The sequence below is a fragment of the Chlorocebus sabaeus genome, chromosome 4, assembly GCF_047675955.1.
Source record: "Chlorocebus sabaeus isolate Y175 chromosome 4, mChlSab1.0.hap1, whole genome shotgun sequence".
Classification (NCBI taxonomy): domain Eukaryota; kingdom Metazoa; phylum Chordata; class Mammalia; order Primates; family Cercopithecidae; genus Chlorocebus; species Chlorocebus sabaeus.
The window spans coordinates 79,807,272-79,832,753 of NC_132907.1; the positions used below are offsets into that span (position 1 = coordinate 79,807,272).

At 44.3% G+C, this 25,482-nt stretch overlaps 1 protein-coding gene across 4 annotated transcripts in view; it reads right to left on the bottom strand.

Moving 5' to 3' along the window:
- Window positions 1-25,482, bottom strand: part of TRIO (trio Rho guanine nucleotide exchange factor) — a 369,149-nt gene that overhangs the window by 43,858 nt on the left and 299,809 nt on the right. For all 4 annotated transcript variants that reach the window (XR_012092813.1, XM_073014830.1, XM_007961240.3 and 1 more), the window contains exons 35-37: window positions 4,930-5,222; window positions 3,282-3,452; window positions 557-652 (exon numbers count right to left, since the gene is read on the bottom strand). Coding sequence is in view for 3 of the 4 variants with exons in the window: in XM_073014830.1 (XP_072870931.1) it covers window positions 557-652; window positions 3,282-3,452; window positions 4,930-5,222 (560 nt within the window). In the remaining variant the exon portion in view is untranslated. The remainder of the gene's footprint in view (window positions 1-556; window positions 653-3,281; window positions 3,453-4,929; window positions 5,223-25,482) is intronic.

Consider the following 25,482-nt stretch of genomic DNA (forward strand, 5'->3'; position numbering starts at 1 on the left):
ATGAGGGAACTTGTAAGTCCTTGGAATGTTCTGCTTGGTGAGAACGTCTGTTTATGTGGGGGCCTGGGACCAGGGCAAATAGTCCATGCTAGCAATGTGACAGTGTCTTGATCTTTGGAGGGGCAGGAGACTACTCAGGCCAGCCACACAGAGCAGCAGCCATGTGTGTCTGAGCCCAAGCAGACACTCAACACCAAGGCTCGGGTTAGCTGCTGTGGTTGGCAATCCTTCGTCTGCCCAATTCCACTGGGACAGCACAGTTGGCAGCTTGAACCTGGCACTCCCTGAGACCTGACCTATGCGGCTCTTCCCTTGCCTATTTTGCTCTGTGTCCTTTCATGGGAATACACTGCAAATGTGGGAATAATGGCTTTCCTGAGTTCTCTGAGTCCTTCAAATCAGTGAACCCGAGGGTGGTCATGGGGACTCCTGAGATGTGCAATAAGCCACAGCCACATTCTGCAGCCCAGAGAAATACAAGGACAAGGGCAAATCCATTTGCAAGTAGCAACACAGAGCAGCTTCCAAAAGTCAGACTTTGTCTGGGAGGCCTCACCATCTTGCTTTTCACGAGTTCCTCAATTGCGCTGACGAGCTCGGCTGCACTTGGTGTTTCGGAGCTGGTGGGGCGGACTAATAACCGAGAAGAGGCCTATGGAAGAAATTAAGAAAAGGCGGGGTGGGGGAAAGGCTCACATTAGTAACTGGTCAGACAGTAAATTTCCCTGCAAGCTCCATCTCTTTTTAAAGTAATTACAGACAAAAAGACCACAAGTTTGTCTTTGTTTGCATTTATTTAAAGTCATCCTTTTGAATTTACAATATTCTGACAAGAAACATTAAATAAAACCTGTCTGAGATACATGTGAAAAGCAGACAGTGTCTGATTTTAATCGCAGTCATGTAACATTGTAGTGTTTGTTTTCAAAGAGGTGACTGGGCAAGGGAAAGTTCTAACTGTAACTTTCGCAACTGCTGGCAAGGTTCTAGGCTAGGGAGAAGGAATAGAGAATCTGACCTACAGCAGAATGAGAGGCTTAGGTCTAGTGAGAGAACCCTGGAATAATCAGGAAACAAAACAGTATACTAAAAATGCTTTACTGTGTTTATGGGATTAAGAAAAAAAAGAAACGAAAGAGAGGAAAGGAGCGGGGTGTGGTGACCAGACAGGGAAGGAGGGGGACGAGCTCACCATTTTCTGTGCCATCCACTTCCCCATGATTAGTGCAGAGTACAGAAGAGCTGAGGCCTCACAAGCTATCAGATGCCACTTATGGCTAGAATCGAGGGCATAAAGGAGTTGACAGGAAATCTGGGGGAGGGGCTACTAAGTTCGAGTTTCAGTAATTAGCAAACACGATGTGTTTGCAGATTACTTGAGCCATTAATTAACTGGGAACTAGAAGGGGCGTAATATGAACCTTGCTTCATATTAAGGACAGCGGCGAGGCATGCGACCCACAGCAGGCTGTCCTGGCCATGCGTGTCTCACAGCAGACAGATACAGGCTCATACACTCACAACAAGGCTTTTACACGTGTGGGTCAAAATATGCACTTTGCAAAACAAATGTTGGTTTGGTCTAATGACATTTGGAATATGGGGTGAAGAAAACAAAGAAAAAAATTCAGACGGAAAGGTAAGGAAATTGAGCCAAAACAGACATGGAACACAAATCAACATAATGCTGCAGTGAAAGTTTACACAAAGAGAAAACAGAACAAAACAAAAAATTAGTCACAAGATTATATACTGTGTGGGAAAATCACTACAGATTTTTGTAAATGAAGAACTGCTACTGATAATACTCAACGAGGTAACATAGTAACCAATAAATGATTCTAGCAAATGGAAGAATACAGTGCAGGTCACTCTTTAAATGGAGAAAAATGCTCCCTTATTGGGTGAATAAGTCGACAAGGTCCAGCCCCTCAATGTTTGGATAACCACCCATATTTAAGAAATGCCAGTTTTCTGCTTTTCAAAAAGGCATGGCTGAGCATATTACAAAATAGTTTAGGAAATGTCACAGAAACCACACAGCTCCACGTCCTAGCCAGGTATCCCATGCACTGGGTGGGGTGGGGGGCCGTGGTCCTCTCACCTCAGGCTCCCTGTTCCTTCTCCCCTACACACAGCGGGAGCCTGAACCTCAGATGCACACAAAACTCCAGGACTCCAACCTGTGCTCAGTCCTACAGCTCACAGCCATCGTTGCAGGCCCCATGGCACCCTTACAGTGTGTGAGCCTCATGTTAAAAAGGGAGGAGGGAGTAGCTTTCCACCAACAAGGGGCGGTGGACAGGTCTGCCCTGGGTTAAGAGGAATGTATGATTTGACTTGGCCTCACAGCTGCCAAGCACTGGCTGAGGCCAATCCCAGGTCGTAAAATAGAGGGTGATTAATCCGGCAAGTGACTGTGCAAGTACTGACAAGGGAGTCAGGGAAGGAAAAAGGGAAGCACGGGGAAAAAATGTTGATAATGTTATCTGCTTTATTCAGAAAACTCAGTTACTGCCAAAAAAAGCATCACCAGTAATGACTTCATAGCATGATTTTCAACACCTGACAATTTTGAGGGGCACAATGGGGCCAGAATGCTAGAGGATGTGCAAGCCACATTGAGCAGGTTTCCTTTCTGCTATTTTATTTTTTAGGGCTCTACAACTGGGTTGACAAAATAATTTTAGATTATATGAGAACTCAAGAAAACAAATGACTTTCGTGGCTTAAAGCCCCTGCGTAGAGCCAAAGAGGTTTCAACTGATTCCCACACTTTGACAACTATGCCTGCACTCTAGTGCAGGGATCCTACAAACTAATGTCTGGCATGTGGGAAAAAGCAACTGGACAGTGATGCAACCTCATCTTAAACCAGAAACCTGCATGCAAAAACCTCACAGAGGGGAGACGGCCAACTCCTCATTTAGTGATGCCTTCGGGCAGACCTGCATGGAATATCTCTGATTGTTCTCTCAGGGATTCTAGTCAATACATTAGGAAACTTTAAAAGCAGCAATTACTGAAGCATCATTAAAAATGCACTGAGTCACATGTGTAGGAAAAACTGCACCCCCTGGCCTACTGCTCTTCCAAATGGCTTTGTTACTCATATTTTTGGGGTACAACCAGGTTGACACTGCCTGAAAGAGCACTGCATTGCCCTTTTCCACACCTTGGGGCCTCCTGTCTCCTGAAATGAGGCTGGGGTGGAGCAGCCACTGAGTGTGCCCTGCCCTGGCATGGCAGGGATGGATCCCCCAGCCCTCATCCCCCTTTACCTTGTCATCCTGTGAGTCCGGCTGGAGGAGGCTGTGCTGCTGGATGGCCATGGGTGGCGGCAGGGGCACGGCATCGGCCCCCTCTTCGCCTTCCTCTTCTCCACAGCTCTGCATCCCGGAGGAGGAGGATTTGGAGAGAGTACCGCTGCTCAGGCCCTCGTTCCGGCCTCTCTGAAATCCAATCAAGATTTGCTCATTATATTCCAGGCCAATTCACAAACAAGGACCAAGGGTTACTTGGAGAAGTAAGGTGGGGACAGAGACTGGGATGGCAGAAATCAGGAACAAATGACCTTGAGGGTAACTTTTCCTCTCTTCCTGCAACCCAAATGCCTTGCTTGTCAACTTGGATGACAGAAGGGCCACTGAAAGTGTCGTATAAAGGGACTGCCCATGTGATCTGTTAGGCTCTGAACACATCTCATCTTTGAGAAGCCAGTTTTAAAAAAGGTTCAAAAATTTGAGCTACAGCCCTCATGTTGTTTAGCTCCTTTGGTCTAGCTGATTTTACTTTGGGTATCCTGCTATAGAAAAATTCACTGAAATAATAAGGGCATAAAAAATATAATCCAAGATGCATTTTAAGCACTGGATTTAAGTATCCTTTTCCTCTATTCTCACTTTTAGAAACAAATTTCAGTTTTAGTTTTCCTAAGAGGACAGAGGTTTATTAAGCAGATACATAGTACATCCCTACCCCCACACTGCAATAAAATCTCATGGCAAAAATATGCCCAGGAAAAAAAAAACAACAGCAGAAAACAGCTATCTGCCAAATAATCAAATAACACAAATCTCATCCCCATTCTCTGCCTTTTCTTTTTTGAACCTGTGTGGGACTTGAGTCGGGGTCACTCCAAGTTAAACACTCTGAGGGCTCCTCACTGACACCGCCAGTGCTGAAGGCCATCTCCAGCATCATGAAGGAATTCTGTTTCCAGCATCATGAAGGAATTCTGTTTCCAGCATCATGAAGGAATTCTGTTTCTTGCAATGTATTTAAAGCCCCGCCCCACCCCTTGTCAATAGGACATAAAAAAATCCCTGGCTGACCCATATGCACTTATCTTTGGTGACATGGGAATAACCCAATGTTTACTACTGGGTCAACAAAGTAAATTAACTGGTTATTTTCCACTCAAGACAAGCTGTAAGTATAATAAATATTGGAGAAAAACAATTAGAAAATGCAAAAACTCCACAAGTCCTTCCAAGTTTCCAATCTGAGTTTTCTCTGCAAAATGCTACCACAGTGGTCAGCTCGGATACTGCCCAAATCTTCTGCAGACTACACAGAGCCTCTGACTTTGCCTCTCGGTGGAGTGGGGAGGAGAGGGTCTGGAAGCCACAGTCTGGGCTCCCTCTAGGCCCAGGCCTGCGGTCGGACTGGGCCTGGGGCGCATGGTGGTCTGTTTTCTTTTTTTCTATCAGGATCCTGACCGTGCTTACTGGGGAACAGCCGGTTCAATTTTCTTTCAAGGTGTCCCCACTAAATCTCAGTCGGTTAAGCAGAGACTTGAATGGTAATTTCTGAGTAAGTGCAGAAAACAGGACCAAACCAGTTTATTCATAAGATAAGCAACTATTCCTGCAGCAAAAGCCCAGTGGGCCCCGCCACGCGGGCCCCATCCAGCAGGCAGAGCCTCACCTCCTCCACCGTCTCGTCCTGCGGGGTGGCCGCACTGTCGTCTGAGTCCTTCTGCGAGCCGGCGTCGGCGCTCTTGCGGACCTCGCGGCTCTTCTTGTGCTTGTGCGCCAGCTTCTTCACGTGCCCGTCGGCCTTGCCGCTGCTGAGCCGCCGCACGGGGCTGGTGAGCCACTTGCGCAGGGTGTTGCCCGGCCGCTTGGGGCCCGGCGAGCTCTGGGCCCCGATCATGTGGGGCTGGAGGGAAGCCACAGATGCGGGTGGACTGGCGTCATTGCTGGAGACGGAGAGCGAGTCTGCCAGGGAGAAGGAGAGGGAGTGTCACTGACCCTCCAGTGGGGAGACCATGCCATTAGCCCGCAGGCTGCAGGGAAGCCAGTGGGCTGGGACGCCTCACTTGCAGGCTTTGCCTACCGGGTGTGAGATGAGAGGGGTTGATGCTTTACACCCACCCTCTTCTCAACTGTGTAGCAAACCTGAGTTCTGCTAGAGATGATCATTCTCAAGATGCACTGTCCCCTTCAAAATCACCCATGTCACCAATCCTGAAGACCAGCATCGTTACCAGCCAGATTTACGATGTCATTCATCACATAAAATACCGTGGACACTGGTACTGCGGACACTGGAGGACAGAATTTTAAAATCATTTCACCCGTTTTCTTGACAAAAGTCAAGAAAGAGGAATGAATTGAAAGGAAATTTTGAGAAGTTTTAGCTATGCCAACTGACATGCTTACTGTAAGCTAATCGTGTCGAAGAAGTGCATTAGTTTGATTCACTACCAGTGAACAAAAGCAGAATTGTGTAATTATTATGGATAAAATGACAGTGATTTGTCTTGGTGAGACTCTGACCAGCAGCAGCCTCTTTCCTGTTCATGGCCAGGCCATGGCGGTACATGGGGACTTTGTTCCCAGCCTTGACAAACTTACCTCATGTGCCGAAGTAAATATCAGCAACAACGAACAAAAACGCCACCACATTTTAAAAAGAAATGTGAGGGGCCAGACGTGGTGGCTCACACCTGTAATCCCAGCACTTTGGGAGGCCTAGGCGGGTGGATCACGAGGTCAGGAGATCGAGACCATTTACGGTGAAACCCCGTCCCTACTAAAACTACAAAAAATTAGCCAGGCGTGGTGGAGGCGCCTGTAGTCCCAGCTGCTGGGGAGGCTGAGGCAGGAGAATGGTGTGAACGCAGGAGGTGGAGCTTGCAGTGAGCTGAGATCATACCACTGCACTCCAGCCTGGGCGACAGAGAGAGACTGTCTCAAAAAAAAAAAAAAAAAAAAAAAAAGAAAGAAATGTGTGAGGAGGAGAAGCCTTCCTCAAATAACCAAAATGCTCTATAGAAAATACATCCAAGTCAGCTTCTCACTGGATCTCAAAAATTAAATATAGTCAATCTGGAGTGGACGACATTTCAAGAGAAAAAAAAAAAAACCACAACAAATTTTTTGTTTTGTTTTGTTTTTCAAACGGAGTCTCGCTCTGTCACCCAGGCTGGAGTGCTGTGGCACCATCTCAGTTCACTGCACTCTCCGCCTCCCGGGTTCAAGAGATTCTCCTGTCTCAGCCTCCCAACTAGCTGGAACTACAGACACCTGCCACCATACTCAGCTAATTTTTGTATTAAAAAATCTGAAATTTGGGTGACAGGAGACACTCAGCCAATCCATGGACTTGCGTGACGTCTACTGTACAACTCGCAAACCAGTGAGCGTGCAGGCTGCCCGGCCCATTCCCGAGCTCTTGGCTCAGGGGCTCCACCACGGTGGCATGGAATGAAGTGCCCCACTTTAGAAAGCAGAACGGTGACGACGGCGATCATTCCCTGTGCTTGCTATCTTCTCAAGTCTTCTGAAGTCTCATGGATATACTGAAACTAATCTTGAAAGCTACTCCTTTGTGCAGATACCTGTAGGGGCTGCACTGCCTCTCTGGCTCTGGACGCCCTTCCCTGCTGCAGGTGAACCCTGTGATTACAGGAGCAGAGTCGGCAGCGGTCTCCCACCAAGTGCTCCCGACGCTGGGACTAGACAGCACACGCCTGTCTCACTGCTGTCCCGTTCCTTCCTTCGCCCAAGACACAGATTAGTGAAGGGTATAATCTTCCAGAAACAGATGATGTGTTTTAGGCAGGATCACTCATGCTTCAAAATCTAGTTTTTTCTCACAGGCAAACTCTGGTTCAGAACCCACTGATATCTGTTAAAGAATGATAACCCTTTCCCCTCTGTATGGGCGTCTGTATTATGTTTGTGTACATATATGTATATATATTTTCTCATATAGTTACTCTATTTTTAAACAAGAGTTACTAAAATATTTCCGTATCAGTCTCACTTTCCTTTGGTATGGTCTGGAAGAGGTGGAAAAGAATGAAATCCATTCCCAGGGACTTTCTCAGGTGCTGACTTAAGATAAAATGCAAATGAGGTAGACACAGTCCCTAGCCTCAGGAAGGACAAAGAGAAAGGGAGGGTTTGGATAATCTATGTCAGATGACAATTTATTCAACGAATATTTTTTAAAGCACCAACTGCGAGCAGAACCCTGCACTGCCCACAGCAGGTAGCAGACTTCAGAGTCACTTACTGTGCTGTGACTTGGAGCCAAGCCCCGGATTTCCCACTGGACAGAGAGATAAGGAACACCTAGTTTCTTCACCCATGTGAATCACCACACAGTGGTTTTTGGATCACAAAATTATCCTCTACTATAGGCGAGGTACAAACCCTGTTAGGGTTGAGAAGAAGGGGCAACAGGAGGAGGAAGCATGGAAGGATCCCTGAAGGAGATGGCACTGAAGCTGGCCTTTGAGGGAGGTGGGCACAGGTAACTCAGGCACTGGGTCAGGAGAATGAATATAAGCTCCAGAAAGGCAGGGGCCTTGTCTGTCTGGGACCTGAGGTACTTCCAGGGCTCTGCACAGTGCCTGGCACACAGTAGGCACACAAGTATTACATGGAAACATCCGAAATCAACAGCCTAAAGAAACAGCAAGCTGATCCACAGCTCATATTTTAAGGACGGTCTTTTCTTTGACATAGATTCACAACTGCACAAGACAAGGAACTATGAGTGTGGCCCGTGGGGAGGTCGGGAGACACCCTGGATGCCTGAGATGTGGCGAAGTGTCACCAAGGAGCTCCGCTGTGCCTTGGATAAACTGATGGAGGCCAAGAAAAGAAAAGGAAAAAAAAAAAAAAACACCCAGGCCCACTTATTTTAGTAAAATGAAATCAAGTGCAAGCCTTAACATTCATAAACAGAACACTTATACATCACAACTAGTAGGACCTCAGTCAATAAATCAACCTCAGACATTTTTGGGTCTATAAGTTAGAATTTGGTGGGAGTTGGCCTATATAGGAGTGGTATGAAGCCTAAGTGACACCTACGAAGTATTCTGACCTGGTCCCTCTGTCCACCCAGACTTGCAGGGCTACAGAGAAGCAGGTGTGCTCTCGGAAAAGAGCGTGCAGGGCAGGCAGGGACGCACGGCAGCCCTGAAGCACACAGACCTCCCTACTGTTCAGCAGATCCAGCGGCCTCTGCACGCATGAGAAGGAACCACAGTCAATTAATAATGCTTTGTGGCACCCAGCTGGCATTACAAGGATGATTCCCAGGGCACTTAGCCTTGCCTGGGAAAGGAGCTAGTTGCAAAAATTGTTCAAAAAGAAAAGGAAATTAAATACATCATTCCCCAGCGTCTCTCTGTGGGCTCAGCTGCAAGGGATTTGGTTCTTTGCACTTTGGGAAGCTGGTTTGAAAGAGATTTCCTGCTTACCTGGCAGGTTAAGCATTAAAAATGTGGCCATGGCCTAAATGGTCCCTCCTAGAACCAGGAGGGGTCAGGGCTGCCCAAGGTGGGAGCTCATTGGTGCCACAGATGAAATGCAAAGGACTGTGACACTGCCATTGACGAGAAGAAGCAGTTCTTCTCCCGAGTTCCTACTTACCAAATGACGGAAGTGACGTTCTTTCATTTCGCTAGAATATTTATGACTTAGAAAAATGCTAGAAGCGGTCATAAAACGTAAGAAAAATTTTGTGGAATTAAAAAAAAATCTTACCTTGAGAAAAATTTTGTTTCAGAAGTGTGCAAATGTGGAGGGACAATTATGACCCCTTCTCTTTTTCTTTGTTTTTAACAAGAATGTTCAATTCGTCATGCTATTTGACTCTCTTGGGGGGGGGGGGGGGACTCTTTTTTTTTTTTTTTCCTTTTCACCATAGAAATGCCTTTGGCCTAAATCAATGGAATGTAACAGTGCACATCTATGCTCTTTGCTGGGCTGTGATACAACGTTCACATTAGGAGTTAAAAAAGCTTTAAAAGTCTTTAAACTTAATACCACCATTAACAGAATGAAATAAAGTATCTATTATTTTTAGCTATCTGAAGAATATAGACTTTGCCAGTAAATCAGCTATTCTGTTGCAAATTTTGAATTAAATCCCATGTCCTAATGGTATCTTGAGTAGAATTAAGGTCTCCAAAGTTACTGGGCACAGTCTAAGGATATATCACACCATAAACACAGAGCTCTAGAATTCTGAAGTCTCCGTGGGAAGATCTTATATTACTTTTGTGCACACAGTCACCTTTCCCCAGAAGAGGTCCTGATGGCTGCGAACACAGGAGCATGAGGCCCTCTGCCCAGACGCCCACACTGTGCCGGCATGCTCCTATCCTTTTGGCACTGTGTCCTTACTTTTTTGCTCACGATTTGATTGTGGATGGCACAAACCATAACAAGAGCAGCCCTCAGGAGGAGAGCCCTGTGGTCAGAGCCCCGTGTAATCAGTTCATGATCACATTTTCCTAGCTGGGCAACTGTGAAGGCAGGAAGCCAACCATGATCTTAGATTCCAGGGCACCATGTCTGGTTGTTTCCCACTACATATCCAGGTGCCAGCAGGCAGCCTGGCATACACCTGGAGCTTAATGAGTATACACTGAATAAATGACAATCAGGTGAGCCAACAAACCAGCTGCAAGCTATTACTTCTCAGCCTATGCAAACTGACTGATAAGTCAACCACTATGAATGGTGATGTCCTGAGTTACTGGTATATCCTGATCAGTTTTGAAGTGAACATAAGTAACAACTAATTTTTGTCAAGTTCATGAGTTTGTGAATTATTTATTCAAAGATGATAATTCAAAGCAAATAAGGCAACCCTTCTAGCAACTCATCTCTCACTTGTGCTACCGCTTTGCTTTCTCAGAAGGCAGAGTCCAGACTAAGTGCATGTGAACACTGCCTGTCACGTAAAGCAGTGTGGGAGCGGGGGCTCAGGACAGAACTGACCTGAGAAATACCATGAAAGACCAATCTGGGCTGGGCGTGGTGGCTCATGCCTCTAATCCCAGCACTTTGGGAGGCCGATGCAGGTGGATCACTGGAGGTCAGGAGTTCGAGACCGCCTGGCCAACATGATGAAACCCCGTTTCTACTAAAATTACAAAAATTAGTTGGGATGGTGGCGCACGCCTGTAGTCCCAGCTACTCAGGAAGCTGAGGCAGGAGAATCGCTCGAACCCAGGAGGCAGAGGTTGCAGTGAGCCAGGATTGTACCACTGCACTCCAGTCTGGGTGACAGAGTAAGACCCTGTCTCAAAAAAAAAAAAAAAAAAAAAAAAAAAAAAAAAAAAAGACCCATTTGTTATGCAAAGAAATAGTTACTCATCTCTTGCCTTTCCCTCAACTCACCATCTTGGAAGAAAAAAAGTCAACTCTCAGTCCTGTTTTTTCACCCCATCGCGAGCTTTCTTATCAACAAAAATGCCTTCAGTTCCCACTAGGTCTGGTTTGGGAATGTGCTTCCCCCTTTTCAGCCTGAGGAAACCCACTGATCCAAGGCCCAGATGGATGATCCACAGGGGATGTCAGAAAGAAAGCTGGACTCATCAAAGGGCCTGAGTGAACCTGGCACACCCACTCCACAGCAAACATTCTGGCATGCGAGTTTCTACATCTCACAGGGTTGTAACAGGATTAAATGAAATAAAGGGAACAAACAAGCTTTATACACTGTTAAGTGCTGTTTATAAATGTAGGATGGCTGAGGCATAAAGGACTCCATGATAGCACAGAACTCACTACACTGTATTTACGTCAACTGTGAGTACCCAGAAAACGAGAATTAGGTTTCATCACAATTAGATTTGTAACTGTAGGCCTAACATGGTGTCTAGGACGTACTAAAAGTCACTTTTAACGTGAAGGATGAATGAAGCAATCTAGATGAATTACTTCTATTTCTATTTTTAAAATAGAACAGTACACTTGAGCACAAGAAGATACTATCAGCGCATCGCAGTGACTTAAAAAGATGTTCAGCTGTGCGCATGAGAAAGCCATCTGTGATCCGCTTGAAGCACCGAGAAGAGAAAGTCAACTCAAGTTCATCCCTTCTTATTTTGAGGAGGGAAAAATCCTTATGTAGATGGCTTCCTTGCTGAAATAGGAGTTCAAAAAAAGTCCATGCTAGATTTCTTTTTAAATAAAAAAAGAAAAAAAGGTAAAGAAAGAAGGGAAGGCAGAAGTTCTGACATTCAGCCCCACGCAGGGGGAGTTTCACCATGTGAATATACAAAACGCGGGGACTGCCGGGAGAAGAGAGGCTGCTTTCTAGGCCCAGTCTGTAAATTTGGGACATCTGTGATTAATAAAAGCCTTAAATTTTTTTTTTTTTTTTTTTTTTAAAGGAGGGAAAGGACCATATCCTGCTGGTCGCAGACCAAGGAGGATCATGTTTCACTTTAACCCTCCCTTTATTTTCACAATGGTAAAAAAGTCTTAGACTTCTGAGTGGTCCAGAGTAACAACTGCATTGCTGAGTAGAGTAGTAAGCTGAACTAAAAACTCCAGCCTCTGCGTGTGAAAAGGTTTCACCCAAATCTCTGCATGTCTTCCGTTTCTCAGTCTCACCGCATGTAAGCACCAGGAGAAGTGGCTTTTGCTGCTTTGGCGTGTGCTGTTTATCCGGAGTTTAAAGTCTGCCTGGCACATGCAGGTTTCAATAGGTATTTGATCGGTATGGTCTCTGCAGATGAGTGGACACTCAAGGCCAGGGGGCCGGGGTTCCACTAACACCCCTGCCACCTGCCGGGTGTGGGTTCTTATGAGTTAATGACTCCCTTTTTGCTTGTTTCCTGATGTGTCAAATGACAGTGATTCCTCTAGCCTTACCAGGCTGCTGAGGGGAAAAGGTAAAGGTATGAAAAAGGTCTTTGTAAACTTACAGCCTAACACAATATGAGGCAACACTCAACATTGATGTGTAGAAAAAAAGCTGCAAAAGGCTGAGGAAGAAAGCAGGATGAAGCAGAGTGGTGAGATGACGAATCTAAGGACAAGCGCCCCAGGCCCAGAGTGGGAAGAAGAGCTGGGGCTGTGAAGGCCAGGCCTCCTTGGACAGCCAGGGTCACGGCCCCACAAGGTCACCATGCCTCTGCCATGACTGGCAGCCCTCATGCCACATAACGTCAGCCAAACATGCACACATGTGGGGCCGCTGATGACAACCAGGGTGTTTCTGATCAGACAGGGCCACGACATGATGCCCTGCTCAACAGCGGGAGAGTTCCGGCGAACATCTGTCTTGCATTTCACATTCTCCATGCTGTCTCCCCCAAAGGATTTTAGCTAGTTTATGTTAAAGACAGATATTCCCATCTTACTGTCCATTGTAGGTGTTCAAAAATATCTGTCAAATGAACAATGAAATGATGTCTTTATAAAAACTCTAACCAGGATAAAGCACAACTCAGAGGCAAGTTCTTGAAGCAAACGGCTAGTTTAAAATTCTAGTTGCGAGGACGTAAAGAAATGTTCACTTAGTAGTTATTGCTATGTGCTGATGAAAGCTAATTCAAAGACACTTTGCAGCAACTGCTTCTAATGTCTGCAAATAACTTCATCAGACTATTTGAAAAGAGAGCAGTCAGGGTGTAATCAGGTACAACTGACCTATAGCAATTAATCAAACTTCTGTCTTGTCAAGAATTTGATGCAGTAAATCACACTTTTATTCAGGAAGTTCTTCTACCATATAAGGGAGGTTGTAAGGCAAATGTGAAAATCAGATCTATAAATTACTTAGAAAGAATAATCAAATTCTTAGCTTATGACTGTTGACTGTGTTGGTTCAAATGTTCTAGAGCAAAATTTCTGAGTAAATGATTGTCATCTCTATTATTCAAACTGGATTTTAATTCCATGCTTTTGGAATCAAGGTAGCTTTTTTTTTTTTTTTTTTTTGAATAAAGAAAAGACCACAGTGCACTAGAAATTCTCTTGCAGATCACATAAAAACTGAGTTAATCCGTAAGTTATTCCTCTGGATGTAACTTCCAGGGACTGCATCTTCTCTTCATCTTACATGGTGATTATAACCATCCCCTGGGCAATGCATATTAATTTAAAATGATGATGATGAGACGAAGCTGGAGTATTACTTGGGAAATCTTAAGCAACTGACTTGCCCAGTGATAATGTTACTCTTTTGGTGGTTCAGAATATACAAGTATTTTAAAAATATTTCTCCAAACGTAAATCTATATTCTATTTGTGAGTAAGTATCTGGAAAGGTTTCTTGGCTGACTTCTATGTGTTCATTCCAGTTACCGTGCTCTTACATGTGTTTCGTGTATCATGTGTCTGTGAGTACTAGTGAGTCTTAATTTGTTCCTCTGGAAAAGAAAGATTCGTCAGGGGTTGAAACACCAGATTTAGCATGGACACTGCGTCCCCAGGGGTTCTCTGCTTCTCTGCACATACCTGGGTTTCAGGGCTTTATTCTGGGCTGCAACTATTTGTTATGCTGTCATGTCAGCATGGGAAATCTTTACAAGAGCCAGAGAGGCAGTGAGCGTGAGTTTGGGGGATGGTAATGACTGAAAATGTGACAAAAGACTATTAAAAGCAAATTCTACATATTGCACAGTGGGTCCTAAATGCAAAAATATGAACTCTGTCTTTGCTTTCAAATATGAATTGAACACAGGAAACATGAAGGATAAAGTTAAATTCCCCAGCTTTTTTTTTTCCCTTAAATGATCCTAAGATTCAACCAGAGGCCCAACACAGCACTGCCGCGGCTCATGCTGTAATGAAGAACACATGGTCTTTGCTGCCTGAGAAAATGCACATAAATGACCGACACTTCCACCGTTCTCTAAGCAGCCCTCTCCCACAAATTCAGCGGGGAGCTTTCACCAGCGGACACCTCCAGGTGACCCTGAATGCCAGAACACAACGTAATCCCTGGCATCAATTAAAACCAACCCAGTGAAAAACAACTGCTCTTCTTTGTGAATTCTGAAAATGAGAACACACAGCAGTCTCCCTATTTTGGGCTAGTCTTCCTGAATCATGTCATGAAAAGAGAACAGCCTCATCACTACTCAGAGTGAGAAGTCCTAGAGATATGAGGCTGGTCGCGTCGATCTCACCAAACAGAACAAGCCAACGGAAGTCGCACGTACACACTGGCTCTTTCACTCTTATTCTCAGCGTCGTTTCTGAAAACACTGAAAACATTACATAAGCATTGGAAAATGTAGCTATGTAGACAAATGCAAGACTTTGAGCATCATTTTTCCTCTCAAGCTGATTCTTGGAAGGGGAATGCTAATCTATCAGCATTTCTGGTCAGGAAACCATTTCATTCTAAAGGTCCTTCTTTTTATTTTCACCACTGAAATTGCCAATAAAGAAACGTGAAGAAATTAAATGTAAATGAAAACAGATGGTAAGATCCTTTGCTTGGTTAATCAGATGCACAGGATCTCACATATTGCCAAAGTGAACGTGTAAAACACCTCAGAAATAATATAAATGAAGAAAGAGTCTAATTACTGATAGTGGATAACAGTAAAAAGGGGCCAGTGTGGATCAATGTAAGGAATGAAAAAAAGGCTGGAGACTTGAGTTATACGTGTCCTGAACGAAGCAGGACCTGGCTGGCCTGAGCTCAGGAATGCTTTAGAAACACATGGTCTGCAGCTGGTGGGCAGTTGATCACTAGGCTGCTGGCTGCCAGGAAAAGATGAGCCTATAGCTGTTCTGTCTTGTGACCAGCAGCCGAGCAACAAGAGGCCAACGTAGGAATCAAGTGGTGGCTGTTGGGCTAGTCTTAGTGAGTCATGTCTTGAAAGAAAATGGCCTTATCACCACCCAGAGTGAGAAGTCCTAGAGAGAGAGGCTGGCCGCGTTGACCTCACCAAATAGAACATGCCAGTGCCAACGGAAGCCGCCTCTCTGGGACTTTCTCGGCTTCCCACTGCACTGCCTCCCAGCAGAGATGGGGCCGAGGGTGTCCTCATCCCGCCGGCTGCGGAAGCAGTCCGTTCTGCCTGCCTCATCTCCCATTTCCTTCCTGAGGTGAGATGGGGTGAACCAGGCGGACCCGGGTTGATGGCTCACCTGGCAGATGGCCACACATTGTTAAAAACCACAATGTCATAAAAAACCACTAGGTTGTAAAAAACTTTTCTTCTTTTTTAACCCAACTCTGTAGGCCGCGGCTTACTTTTTAATGTGATCTTTCTCTACTCTGGACAAATTCTGACTTGACTGAGGGGAATGTCTAGGCCATATTGCTGTCTTGAAATGATAGGGCCATTTTCACTGCTTTCTAAGTGAGCCAGCCCCTAAAATATATTTTTTGGGAAGATGCATAGTATGCTTTTTCTGGAACCAAAATAAGCTATAACAAAAGGAAAAAAATCCCTAAGGAACTATAGTACCAGTGATTACTGGGAGGGGACTTGGGCTCATTCCTGACTTTTACACAAGGACAAGATAGCCTTGCTGGGTGAAAGAGACACACTTAAAAACAAATTCCACATAAATGAAACCAGAAAGACACACACACAATCTGCCAGCTGAAGACATCCATGCCCAGCACTTTCCGCTCCCCGCCTAACGCACAATCCACGTGGCTCTTTAGCACTGGCTGCGGGTAGCCGACAGTGGAAAGGTGATGTCGCGTCAGTCCTCGTGGGGAAAGTTCTCCAGGCAGGGGGCGGCCCCACTGCCCGCATCGAGCCCCAGTGTGGCACTGTTCCAGAGCCCTCTTTTCAGCCTGACAGCAGAGGTCAGGGGAGATCCAGTTCCCTGCACCTCTCCTGCATGACAGAACAACAGGCATAAGGCCATGTCTCGGCCTGCTGCGAGACAACCCCCGCTCTGAGGGAGGCTCTGAGCGCGAGGATGCAGCATGTGACCCCATATCCCGCCAGGCAGGCAAGGAGCAACAGCCTGCTGCGGCACTCTGGGCTCTGGTCTGTTTAAATGCTCAGAAAGCAAGAACTTCTGAATGCTCCTCTAACTGTTTGGCTTTTTCAGATGTGTCTGATCCTCTGTGTTCCCAAAAAGTCAAATGGCTGTTCTTTTCACAAAATTTCCCAAGATTCGTATAACTTATACAAAGAAAGATTATTAAACAAACAAACAAACAAATTCAGCATGGGTATGAGACTATTATTTTGTGTACTGCTGACTGAGGGATAATGAAGTTCTCCCTGTTATAAAACAATGGGTTCTTGATTCTTAATTTCTCTATATGGGAAGTTATTCCCAAGGCAATACAGTACTTACTATTGTCTTGAATAGACAATCATCATGTAAGGAAACAGAAAGTTAATTTTGGGGGAAACAAGCAGTTCCACGGTGCTCACACACCCTTCTGTCCATCTGAGTCTGCCTTCCAGAGGTGCTAACTCAGCTAAGAAACATGAATGTTGGGCATAATAGTTCTTGACATTAAACATGGAATGTTAGAAATGAAAGATCTAATCTTACGTGAAGAAGGCATATGGAAGTGTATTCTTCATAATGAATATTTATTTTTGGTTAATACCTTCCTATTATTTGTTGAAAACAATGAAATCACTTTGGCTGCTTTGTTAAAGAGGATACCAAAGATGTTGGGGGCAGGGTGCTATATGTGGATTTTTAAAAAAGTTGAAACATGTCTTTAAATGAAGCAGGTGGCACAAAAAGACTCTCCCAGGCAAAATGGTTTTAAAAATTGTGCAATTAGTGTTTTAAACTATATGACATTTATTTCAGGAGGTGAATGATTTCTCTTCATTCATGTATACATTTGTTATTATTTTAAAAAATGTATACCAGATTCAGAATGCTAGCATGGAAACATTTTTTACCTACATTCAAGAAAATGTACTATAAACCATGCTAACTTATACATGTTTTCACAGAGTCACATGACAACATACCCATTTTAATGCAGCATTAAGGGAAAAAAAACGTGGCTTTGGAGTATTCTGCAATGAGCCTGCCAAGTACTATCTCTATTTATTTATTTATGAGACAGTCTTGCTGTGTCACCCAGGCAGGAATGCAGTGACTCGATCTTGGCTCACTGCGACCTCCACCTCCCAGGTTCGAGTGATTCTCCTGCCTTAGCCTTCTGAGCAGCTGGAATTATCGGTGCCCGCCACCACACCTGGCTAATATTTTTGCATTTTTAGTAGAGACGGGTTTTCACCATGTTGGCCAGTCTGGTCTTGAACTCCTGATCTCAAGTGATCTGCCCGCCTTGGCCTCCCAAAGTATTGGGATTACAGGCGTGAGCCACCACTCCCAGCCACTTTACACTGTCTACAGCGAAGGTTAGCTAAAGTTTCAGAGTTTCAAGGGATGTAATATTAGCTTAGAAAGAGCTACAGCTATATAGAATGAGGAACCAGAAGATTATTTCTCCCCAATAAACCACAAAGCATTATATTACGCAACATATGTATATTATATTATACAGTCCCTGGTTGTTTAATTCAAAAACAAAGAAACGAAAGCTGTAACCAATTAGGAATTCCTTTTATAATTATATTTGAGTAACTCCCCCATTAAAAGCAAAATGCTGCTCAACTAAAGGTAATAAGCAAAGTAGCACAGACTGGAAGGAGGTAGAACGCCCCCATGTGCATGCACCCCGCAGGTACTGTCTACTCCCAAGCACACAAAGCATTAAGGGGTGCAATGCCAAGACCTGAACTAATTTGATTTTATGATATCTTGTCTCCCTCTCTTCCTCCTGCCCACCCACAGGCACTGAATGGCACTGTATTTTGTTTTTCAAATCACCATTTTGTCATTTCTTGAGGGCTGTCCCTCACTTTTTTGGGATATCACATACTAAAACCACCACAACAATAAAGGCCAAAGACAAAAAGAAAAGAGGGTTGGAGCAACTGCTTTTGGAGTTCTCCAGGCATCCTACACGGGGTTTGAATGTTATCTCTCCCATGCTGCCAGCGCCTCGGGAGACGGCGGCTTTCTACGAATCTCCCGCACCTTCCTGTCCTAAGTCTTCCGTGAGGAACTCTTCCCTGCCTGTCAAGCCCGGGAGTAATCACAGTGAGGGGAGAGGAAGGGAGCAAGGGAGGGAGGGAGGGAGGGCTGGAGTTATTCCAGGCAGAAACAAAGCAGGCTCGGAGATGGAGACAAAGGGAATGAAAGGAACGCCTCTGCTAAGAACACCAATTAACAGCATGGATCTTGTCCTTGGCTGAAGCAGTGCCCGTGGTGGATGAAAGGCACGGCCACGGACCGGAGGTGGCAGTGGGAAACAAGCAGACCGCCCCTGCGTGGGGCCGGGGCTCAGAGTGCCTGGGGTGGGCACGGTGCTGTCTTTCTTTTTAGCTGGAGAGAGACAAAGGGAAAAACATTCCATGTTCAGTTCCTACGTCATAATAAGCACATCCCCCTTTTCTTATTGAAGAGTTCCTTATTCAACTGCAGGCCTGCTTCTGTGCCCCTGGGCCACTTCTTAAAATAATCCATCAGCTTTCAAGGATAAAAGAGGAAGGAGAAGTTGCCTTAGGGCTAATATATTCTGTCTCAGAAGTTTTTCAAAGGCTGTATCCTTAGACAGAAGAGTAACTCTAGTCTTCTCAGGCTGATAGGTACAAGTCCATTTCACTACAATAGGAATTGTTAATTTTAACAAGAAATAACAATAGAAAGGTTTTTCAACTGTGCATCTGAGAAACTGGACAATGGATATGATTGAGATGGTTTCTTATAGTCAAATATTAAAAGTATCGACAAAAGAAGCCCCATTTTACACATAAACAGACTAGAAGATGTATCCAACATGATGCGTGGCTGCCTAAGGGTGCTATGTCCCCTTCTGCTGCTCGCTGTGTCTGGGAGTTTTCCACTTAGCACATACACTTTCAGAAAAACTAGATATTGGGCGGGGTGGGGGGTGGGGTATGTGGTTTGCTCACATTTGTATGGTTTTATTTGTGAATTGCAAAAAGTCAATAGGAGCATCTTTATGGCTGCCCAGCCCCCACTGCTACTCCTTGGAGACAGGAAGGGGAAATGAGGAAGCCTCCATGGATGAATTCCATGGCTTGTTACCCAGCTCCCAGGCCAACTCATTCTGCTTATGGACTTGCTCACGTGCCCCTGAGGCCAACTCTGAGCACCTGGAGGAAATTCTTCAGAATGAAAAGCTATAAATTTGTGTTCCCCCGAAATCTAGCTGAAGAGATATACTTAGAAAGAGCACATACCAAAGAGAGATTACAGGTAAATGAGAAGGATGCCTGCTCCTTGTCTAGAAACAAGAAAAGAATTCCCAAACTAGGAAAAGACACTTTGCCTGAAGGCTCCTAACCTGGGACCTTTGGCTTCTTGGGCACTTTTGGGGGAGGTTTCAGTCTAATTTTAACATTAACTTCAAAACCATTCTAATATTTCAAGATTTTATATTCACTCTAAAAAAAGGCTATAATACCAAATAACTTCAAGTTTCTTTGCTTCTTGGCTAAAAATATATACAAATCAAATTCAATGTGTAACACTCTTTGTCTTTTTTTTAACATGGAAGGGAGGGAACAAAATTATTTTTAAAATGCAGTTTGCTTAAGATGAAACAAAAAGAGCCTTTAATGTAGATTTTGGAGAGCATAATAACCATAATAGCAAGCATTCTCTATCTTTTTGTTTGTCTGTTTGTTTTAAATAGATAAGGAAACTGCAGCTCAGCGAGATTATCAAGAACTTTTAAGATCACACAGGTAGGGGGGAGCAGGGACAAACTGGCTTCTACAGTAACACACCATTTCCACTATCCTATAATGCACATCCTGTCTTAAACCATTCACTTAAAGATATTTAAAGGGCAAAAAAACAATTTGAGATAGAATTTAGTTTGCACAGCAACTTGTGTGAAACAATCAGTCTTCACAGTTGAAACAATCCAACACTGTGACAAGTACTTCTGTGGTTTTTGTTTATTCACGTGAAACTGAATATTCCATGTACCGGACAGCTTTAATGTGAGGCAGGACTGTTCATCTACTTGGATACTTTCAGAATAGACTCATATTATGTATTTCTTCAGCAATACTTTCTTTTCTTCTGAAAAGAAATTCAGAAATTTCTTTATCCTATATTTAGTCTTTGGAATGTTTCCCTTTAATTTATAAAAACAAAAATTGCAGTGGTGAGAATCCATATTCCCAATCAAAACAGAAGAAAAAAAGACTTCAAGAGAATTCAAGAATTATAAAGCACACAGTTCACTTTGTGTAAGAGTCTGTTCAGTGTTAAGGAGAGTCACCAGATTACGTTTTCCCTGAGCTTGAGTCAGGGGAATACGTATAGCACTGGAATAGATTCCATCTGTCCTATAAAAGGGCATACTGATTTCAGAATGAGAACCAACCCAAAAGTTCCACTCTCTTATCCGCAGAACTGGGCTCTCTCATTGGAAACGTCATAAAAGAAGATTTACAGTTCTTCTTGACCTTACCTTCTCTGATTTTCTTCACAATCACTTAGCAGTGAAAGTCTCCTGGCTCATGTCTGTGTAAGTTATTGACGATGGCAATGTCAGCAAATAAAACAGTCTTCTGTGAAGATTACTCCAAGCAAGACTGGTTCACATTTGGACAGGGGAATGCCCCACTGAATGTCAGGAAGTAGGAAAACTGCCTTTTCCCAAAGTACTCTAACACAAGAAGCCCCAGACTGCTTGCAGGTGTAAGAGGCTTTGTAATCACACTCAGTGATTTCATGGGCACTGCAGAGTTACTTTGGGATTTACTTCTTGGATGTTACCCAGAATCATTCTTCCTTTTAAAATGTGATGCATATACATTCCCCCATAATCAATTTAATAGGTAAAATCAGAATATTAAAACATCACTCTGATATAACAGCATTCAGGAAATTGTCTTGAAATTACTATAAGGGTTAGAAAAGGATGGGCACGCACTTTCTACACACACACATGCATATGCATGAATTTCACTTTCTCTTATCTATCCTTTATTGTGAAGTGATCATTTTTTGTTCAGGAAATTCCACAGGTCATCAATTTTTCTTACAAATTTTTGCTAGCTTAAAAAATTCTGAGGTGACAGCTTGAAGAACATCACCTAGACTTCCTAATAGTTTAAGAACTACCAACAAATATATATATAGGGAAACAAAAAATGTTATAGCACAATTATCCTCCAGTATTTTAAAAAGCAAATTTAATAACGTCCCTTGAGAAGAATTCTGAAGGAATTAAAATACCGCTAAGATTCAAAAATTAGCCCTCTACAGAAAGAATGCTATGTCTTTACTATCCATTACTCTTTAGAAAAATTGTTCATTAAAATATTTTGTTCTAAACTTTGGGGATGTTTATGATATCCTGAGGGGTGTGCTCTATTGTTACTCCCACTTTGCAGACAAAGAAAAAGAAGTTCAGAGAAAGAAGGTAATTTACTCAAGATTCAGAGCTAGCTAGTGGCTGAGGCATCAAATCAGACTTTTGATGTGACCAGTTGTTCTTTGCACTGCACAGAAATTACTACATTCAATTAGGAGAGCAGACACATCATCTACTTTAACCCACCCAGTGCAGGAATTCCTAGGGCACAGGGTCCTCGAGGGACTTACCCAGTTTGCACACCTGCAGACAGGGAGGTCACCATCTCTGAGTGGTAAAACAATTAACATAAATATGACAAAAAGAACCTAGGGTCAAAGACTTTTTAAAGGTTCTGTGAACAAAAATACAATGAGTATTATTGAAAATGATGTTGAGAACCACACATGCGACATTCACGCAGCCAACACTTACCTCCTAATATTCCATGAACAAATGGGTAAAGTAGCGCCACTTCTCCTTCAGATGCCCAATACATATTTTCTGTGCCTCCCTTTTGATCCGACACCCCACCCTCTTTCTTTGGGGGGTCCTTCCATCCCAAAAGACCCTTCTCCACTGAGCTCTTAATAAACTAGAAGTGCCCCGTAAGTCTCAGCAGATCCCCTTGGCTCTCTGCATCTTGCTGCCCACTTCTGAAGCACATACACGGATAACAGCTGGCAAGAAAGTCAAGGCAAACACTGAAAGTGACCCAGGCCACGACCCAAATTCTGGTAGAGAGCATTCCTGCTGGCATGGAGGTGGTACCCTATGAGAGATTCCTTTTTTTTGGCTGTATGGTCTGGACAGATGGCTGTCAAAGGTTACTGATACAAAGCTGGCCTCTGGAGCAGGGCAGTGTTCCATGGGCATCTGCAGACCCTACTCCCCTCACCTTGCCTCTTTTGTATCCTGTTGCCTTTTCCTCAAAGTGAAGCTTACCGACCTCTCAAATAACCTTTACAGGAATCACATCTTCACGTCTTTCCCCAGTTCTGCATATAAAGCCAGAACCTGGCACAGACACTCCCTTGAATACAATGGCAATGCTGGAAGCATCCCTCTCCCCAGTTAACTTCGTATTATCTTATCATATGGCTGTAGTTCTCATGGAGAGCCAGAGTCTAAATATGTTAGGACATGTCGTTTTCTCTAGTCTGAAAAACTCCAAACAAAATTAAACCCGAAACAGACATAAAGCCAACTAAAATCATAAGGCAATTTGTAGCATAGATTACTTTACACTATTTACATGCCATTTACAAGAAAAAGGGATAATCAAAAGCAGTCTCCAGATATTAAAAAGGTCTTACAACACACAATGGATGTGCAGTGCTCTGTTCCCAGTTGCTCCTCACATTCCCAGTGGTCCCCCCACAAACCATCTCCGCGACACAGCCCCCTCCCAAGGTGGTCAGCACGGAACACGTTTCAGGTTCCAAGCACAAAACATTTGTTTTAAAGGACATGTCAATCACTGAGCAGCCACTGGAAAGAAAGCAGGCAGAGAGAAAGCAGCGCCAGCCCGAGCATCTGCAGCGAGCTTGTGTACCTAGGTCGAGGATCCAGTACTTGCAGGTGCCCGGCTGCCCGCCGCCGCAGTAGGCTGAACTGACAGAGGACAGCGAGTCCAGCGTGTCCACGGGCTTCAATCCGTTGGGCATGGTGACGGGAGCCGGCTGGAGGCTAAAGGTGCGGAACCCCTATCCTACCTCTCCCACCACAGCAGCTAGAGCCACCCGCTTGGCAGCAAAAGCAGAGATCAGCTAAACAGACACTCAGACACAGACCGGGACGCGACAGGGACAGGCACACAGACTGGCAGTGTGTAGCTCCGCCGGCGCCAGCCCACGGCCCGGCCCAGCGCGCGCCTCTCCCTCGCTGGCGTCTGAGCGCGCGCGCTGCAGTTGGGTTTCACAAGTGGGAATACCCAGACGCAGTGGATTTCATTCTACCGCACTGACTCTAATTGGAGCTCAAGGAAATTCTTCAGGCACCCTGGAAACCAGATGTCTCTCCCCGCCTGCACTAGCCAGGGCTGCAATTTCCTTACTCAGTGAAATGTGAAGTGACAGTTGCCCTCCCCACGCAGGCCGTTCTGAATGGCTTCCCTGACTCGGGCTTTGTGTACATCTGGAGGGAGGTCCGCCCTGAGACTCACACACCAAACAGCACCTCCTGATGTGACTTGATAAAAAAAAGAAATGTAATGCAGTCTAATAGCCAACTGGTTACATCACTGTGCTGTAACGCCGCTCCTCACTTATTAAAAACATATCTTCATTCTTCCTCACAGGAAGCAGCCAGAGAGCTGAAAATGTAAATTCTTGCATGTGAACCGTAAGGAGTTTTTAGAAAAGTGTATCTTAGAAGTTCTTGTCTTCCTTGGAAACTGGATCTTTTCCTCAGCAAAGAAACATTCTTACTCTCTCTTTGAAAGTTTCCATATGCTCGCTTCCTTGTCCCACACCACACAATGGCTTCAGAGGTGAACGTTCACTGCGTGGGAACTGCGGGGTCTGACTTCCAGCTTCTGTGGTGTGCGCGCTCCCCTGTTCCTCGCTGCCCTCCACGCTAGACCTGGACGCACTTGCCTTGGTCTGACGAAGAGTCACCCGGAATATTCTCCACATATCTCAACCTGTAATATGGCTCTGAGCTGCTTACAATGTCTTTGAGGAAGTGTTATTTGTTGAACCTTAAAAAAACATGTACTATCTTGAATTCTTTATATTAATAATTCTTCTCATGTCTGCTTTATCTAACTTGACAGTATAAACAATTTTATTTGTGCTGTTTTATATGGCTTTGCTAAGAAGAATGTTGCCTTTTTTTACTTCCTCAGTTAAAAAAAAAAAAAGTTAAATTTTGGTTTTCTCCCCACCCCCACATTTGTTGCAAAATAAATTTTTAAAATCCTCAAAGGAAAAAGGCTGTGAAAACAGCACAGACTTCTAGTTTCTTTCTGAGTTTAAGACAGTTAACTACTATAAAAATCAAGATGCTACATCCAGAGCATCCAGAGAAAACTATCTCAACATACTGCAACGGCTCTCTCACAAACTGCTGCAGACAGGAGTCTGGCATTTATGGGCCCACGTTAGGCTTCATATTCTTCTTAAAACACCAAAAGCAAAGCATACGGCTGTTTTTCCCTTTAAATGGTCCCGTGATAGATCCAGATGGTGGGTCTGTGCCAGGACCCAGCGAGAGGCAGAGTTCCGCACAGAGCACATTTTATGTAAGAGAAGAAAACTTTATTGCCAAATAAATAACCTCCTCTTTTGTTAGCAAAAAGCACTAAAAAATTATGACCTAAAGGAAATCAAGTTAATTGACATTCTAAGGTTTCAGTTACTACAACCGTTATTAAAAAGTTTACTTTGTCCCTTTCCAAAAATATGGACTGCCAACACAGGCCATTAATTTAAAAACTAAAAAAGAGCTGTCAGAGAATTTAATTACTTTATGTGTAATATAAGTTCTCTATGAAAGAAAAGAGGATTAAGCTTAAAAATGAGTAAAATAATTTTGGCTAAAGATGTATGGGAAATTTCCCTAGGGACTGATCATTTCAAATCTCAAGTTTGGGCCAGGTGCGGTGGCTCTTGCCTATAATCCCAAAACACTTTGGGAGGCTGAGGTGGGTGGATCACGAGGTCAGGAGTTTGAGACCAGCCTGACCAACATGGTAAAACCCCGTCTCTACTAAAAATGCAAAAATTAGCCGGGCATGGTGGCACATGCTTATAATCCCAGCTGCTCAGGAGGCTGAGGCAGGAGAATCGCTTGAACCCCGGAGGTGGAGGCTGCAGTGAGCTGAGATAGTGCCATTGTACTCTAGCCTAG